Raw genomic sequence first — 4,448 nt, 5'->3', positions numbered from 1 at the left:
CCTTTCCAGCCCGTATTAAATTCCCAAGCATGGGGTAAGTGGTCACTCGGAACTTGCACGTTTTCAAAAAATTCTCTGGGGTAATGAGGAGGAGGGCGGAGGAACGACACCAAAAAAAGAAGAATTGAGATTGCAGCATCTCCAGACTCCAGACTTTCTTCCCCGTGGACTGGCCTGGCCATTTCGGAGGAGGCTCCCTCCCTCCCTCCCACCTCTAAGCTCTTTTCTCTCCCATCCAACCCCACGATGCTGGGCTGGGCTCCAGCCTTCCAACGTGACTTGACGGCTCGGGAAAAACGCATTACACACCGTGACAACACTGCCCATCGCATCCAGTTGGAATTGGCAAGCCTCCGTTAGGCCGGCATCACCCCCTTCGGCTCCGCTACTGCTCCACAGCAGATTGCCGTCCGTCATATCTCGGCTCCACAAAGCCAACTTGTTCTTTTTTTTCTTTTCTGCCCATACACCCATGTTGATTGTCAAGTTCCCAAAGTCGTGGAGACTCGAGGAGGGCTTCTGGGCCCAAAGATCCTCCCCTCCAAGCACGAGAATAACTCGGAGCTGCCGATGACCGCGGGGGCGGGGTGGGCCATATCTTATCACTGCCCCAATGCCCCCCCCGAGAATGCCCTTATCATCGGAATCAATCGGAAGTGCAAAGAGTTCCATGCAGTCACCTCGGATTTCGTCAATCCTGATTCAGGCGCACATAATCACCGCTTCCGTACACATCACACACATGCACAGGGTCAAAACGTGAAGCCATCGTCATGCGCTTGTTTGACAAGGTTTGAGGTTGATTTTGAGTTTTCGAACCGTTCTTTCCGTCCCTACCCTTCCTAAATCCTCTTTGTTCCGAGAATGCCACGTACGGGGTCTATCATGCCGAGCCTTTCGCGGCCCGGTTCGTGTAAACGGCAATGGCCGCCCCCTTTTCCCCATGACGTCGCTATATTCTCTTTTACACATTTCCGCGCTGCTTTCTATGCACATTGGTCATGGCCCAGAACAGGTTCATCATGTTCCTGCGAACGTTCCTTACGCCTGCCAAATCCAAGGAGCGCTCGGCTCTCTTCCTCCGCCTGAAGACAGCCGTGGGTTTCGTGTCATCTGGTATCAACTTAAGATGTCTCATCCGTAATCAGCTTCGTAATCTTGCCAATGGCAATGGTTTGTCCCTATTTCCCCGTGTATTAGTCGTCAGGTAAAGAAAATCTGGAAATCGAGGCGCAACAAACCTGATCTCTGAGGGTGAAGCGACCCATTTGCGGGTAGTCTTCGAACTTCTCAATGCACACGGACCCGGCACCGCCAATGACTTGCAGACGAGCAATGATGCTGTCGCCCTTCTTCGCGTGCGAAGGAGGCAGCTTGCTCTTGCGGCCTGTGCCCTTCTGGAGCTTGTGCAGCAGCGCGGCAAAGGTTACCTCTTCAATGGCGGCGTGGACGTGCAGCACACAGTTGAAGCCTGCTGACAAAATGCTCTTGAGCTCCAGAATGCGGATCTGGGCCTCGAAAGTCTGGACGTTGTGCACCAAGCGCTTGGGCGAGCACAGGACGAATCCAGGCATGATGTCTTCCTCTTCAATGCCCCTGAGGCGGATGCGGACCTGGTCACCGCACTGCGCAACCTGCACTTCCTCCTCAGTCTCGCCGTACACGGCAGACACATCAATGTTTTGCTTGTTGGGCATCATGACGAGCGACATGCCCTTCTTGATGACACCGGCCTCGATCTTACCCTCGATCATGGTTCCGAGATCGCGGTACTTGCCGGCAACGGCCATCATGAAGGGTGCGTTGACCTTGCGCTCAAGAGCCTTCATACCGTCGAGGTACTCGAGCAATGAAGGGCCCTCGTACCAGTCGGCGATACCCTTGGCAATTCTCTCCTTGATGTTAATCGATTGCTGGGCAGCAACAGGAATGAAGAAGACGTCCGTCTTCAGGTTGTAGCCGGTACCCTTCAAGAACTGGGACAGCTTGGTTGTGCACTCCGTGTAACGCTCGTGAGACCATTCGACAGTGGCATCGTCCATCTTGTTGATGGCAACAATCAACTTGTTGACACCCTGAGTCTTGGCAAGCATAGCGTGCTCACGGGTCTGGCCACCACGCTCGAAACCGGTCTCGTACTCTCCCTTACGGGCCGAGATGACCAGGATACCGACATCTGCCTGGGAGGCACCACCAATCATGTTGGGGACGTACGTCTTGTGGCCAGGGGCGTCGAGAATGCTGTATCGTCGTACGTCCGTCTCGAAGTAACCCCTACCGACCTCAATGGTCTTGCCCTGTGATCGCTCCTCCTTGTTCAGATCCATGACCCATGAAAGGTACCAAGAAGGGTTACCGATATCCCTGGCCTCCTTCTTGTACTTCTCCATTGTCCGCTCGTCGACCATGCCGGTGTTGTAGAGGATAGAGCCACCCAAGGTAGACTTTCCAGCATCGACGTGACCGATGAAGATGATGTTGACGTGCTCCTTTCCGTAGATTTCCTTAAGAGTCGCCTCGTCGACATCGGCAGTCTGCTCCTTTTGGACGGCATCGACATCTCTCGTGACTCCCTTCTTCTCAGGTCCAGAGGGGCTGGAACGGCCTGACGAAGGAGCAGGAGAGGCCTTGCCAGACTTAGTGGTAGAAGCTCCCGTCTTCTCGATCGCCTTGGAAGCGGTTGCCTTGGCTCCGGCCTCGACTGCGGCGTCAGATGAGGTCTCCTTGGGAGCCTCCTCCTTCTTCTTTTCCTCCTTGGGGGGGACGGTGCCGCCGATGGAGAGGACCTTAGCCTTGGGCTTGGGGGCGTCACCGCCGATGCTCAAAACCTTGGCGCCTCCCTCACTCTTCACTGCGGGCTGAGGTGCGGCTGCGGCTGCAGGAGCAGGAGTGCTGGAGCCAGAGGACGGGGCGTCAGTCGGACGCTTGGCGATGGTAGGTGCCGCAGCCTGGGGCTGCTGTTGCTGCTGCTGGCCGTACTGGGGGTAGCCTTGACCTAGAAGGCGATTATGTTAGGCAACTCTCATAGAAGAGAAGATGACTTGTCGATGTCTCAAACATACCGTAGGCTTGCTGCTGCTGGTAGCCCTGTTGGGGGTAACCGCCATAGTTGCCCTGGCCATATTGGTTGTATCCTTGCTGGCCGCCGTACTGAGGGAAGCCACCTGCACCACCAGCGCCAGGACCACCGTAACCTTGGCCGTAGTATTGCTGGTACTGTTGGGGATAGCCGCCGTATTGCTGGCCAGGCTGGAAAGCCTGGGCTCCTGGGGTGAAAGAGGAGGCTCCAGGGGTGAAGGAAGAGCCGCCTGGACGGAAGGCGCCGGCTTGAGGGTTCTGCTGGTTGAGATTGAGCTGCTGCTGGGCCTGGCGCGACAGGTTGTCGTCCTGGGCGGATGGGTCGTCTTCCCACGAGTTGAGGTTCGACATTGTGATGGGCTGCAGCGGGGCGGCAGATGGATGGGATTGTCGAGAGGTGAGGTGAGGTGAGGTGAGGTGTCGTGTCGTTTGTACACGATCGGGGAGCGTAATCGGGGGAGGGGGAAGAATGCGGTCAGAGATGAGCTAGAAGTGGGATGGGTCGTTAACGAGATGCGCCCCGAGGAAGATTTAAAGAGGGGCTGGAGGGTTTATTTTTCCTGCACCTCAGACATGAACGGCGACCTCTGTGGCTCCAGCAGACCAGTAACAGGAGTGACACAATGGGGAGGCAAAAGATGAGCAACAACGTAATCTATGGGCCAGAGAATGTGACTTGAAGTTGGGCTGGAATGACTCACTTTGTGGGTTGATGGCTGCCGCCTGACTGAATTTCCAAGAAATAGTTCCTGTTCTGCCTCTGGTAGAATTTCGGGTCAGATTTCTAGAAGCTTTTCCTGGCCTTGTCAATTTTTTCAATGATATAATGCAGCGGCTCTGTGTCTGCTAGCGTAGAGACCTGACGAACGTTTTGAAGTGCGGGCCCCACCACTTGGCGGGGTTGCTGCCTCGACTTTTGGCTGGACACCGCACTGTCCTCATCTGGCAGCAACTCAGAGGTACGTAGCCAATGAGGGGCAATTTGTGCCGCTAAAATCAGTCTTGCCCCTCGCCTGGGCACGTGAGAAGCGCGGGGCTGGTGACGGCCTTCGCACTGTGTTATGGATCCCTTCTACCCGATGCAGCCCAGTTGGCAAGGTACAGCGGTCAGTGGGTGCAGCTACCTCAACGTCCTTACAGGGCTTCCATGGACTGACGGTTAAGGCTGTGAGATGCGATCCCGTCTTTTTTGAGATTCACCTATGGCAACCTGCCTCAGGTATCCCGGCCAATTCATTCATCACCACCTGCAGGGGTTTCTTTCTTTGTTCTCACTTTCGTATTACAGTCTACACATCAACCCATCTTGCTGGCTGGAGACCTAACTCAAGATCTGTCCTTCTCCATACCAGCATGGGAACTGAACAGTC

The 4,448-nt window shown here is 55.3% G+C and overlaps 1 protein-coding gene across 1 annotated transcript; it reads right to left on the bottom strand.

Annotated features, from left to right (window-relative positions):
• Positions 1-1,124: 1,124 nt before the first annotated feature.
• CTAM01_14663 (elongation factor Tu GTP binding domain-containing protein) lies at positions 1,125-3,429 on the bottom strand (the record flags this gene model as incomplete). The annotated part of the gene is made up of 3 exons (XM_060530662.1): positions 1,125-1,181; positions 1,242-2,995; positions 3,063-3,429. 3 exons carry the CDS (start codon positions 3,427-3,429, stop codon positions 1,125-1,127), a joined length of 2,178 nt encoding a protein of 725 aa, XP_060374747.1.
• Positions 3,430-4,448: the final 1,019 nt, after the last annotated feature.

This window comes from Colletotrichum tamarilloi (assembly GCF_030869305.1).
Source record: "Colletotrichum tamarilloi strain Tom-12 chromosome Unknown Scaffold_130.1, whole genome shotgun sequence".
Lineage (NCBI taxonomy): Eukaryota > Fungi > Ascomycota > Sordariomycetes > Glomerellales > Glomerellaceae > Colletotrichum > Colletotrichum tamarilloi.
The sequence above is the reverse complement of the archived record's forward strand: the minus strand, read 5'-3'. Positions and strand labels throughout refer to the sequence as shown.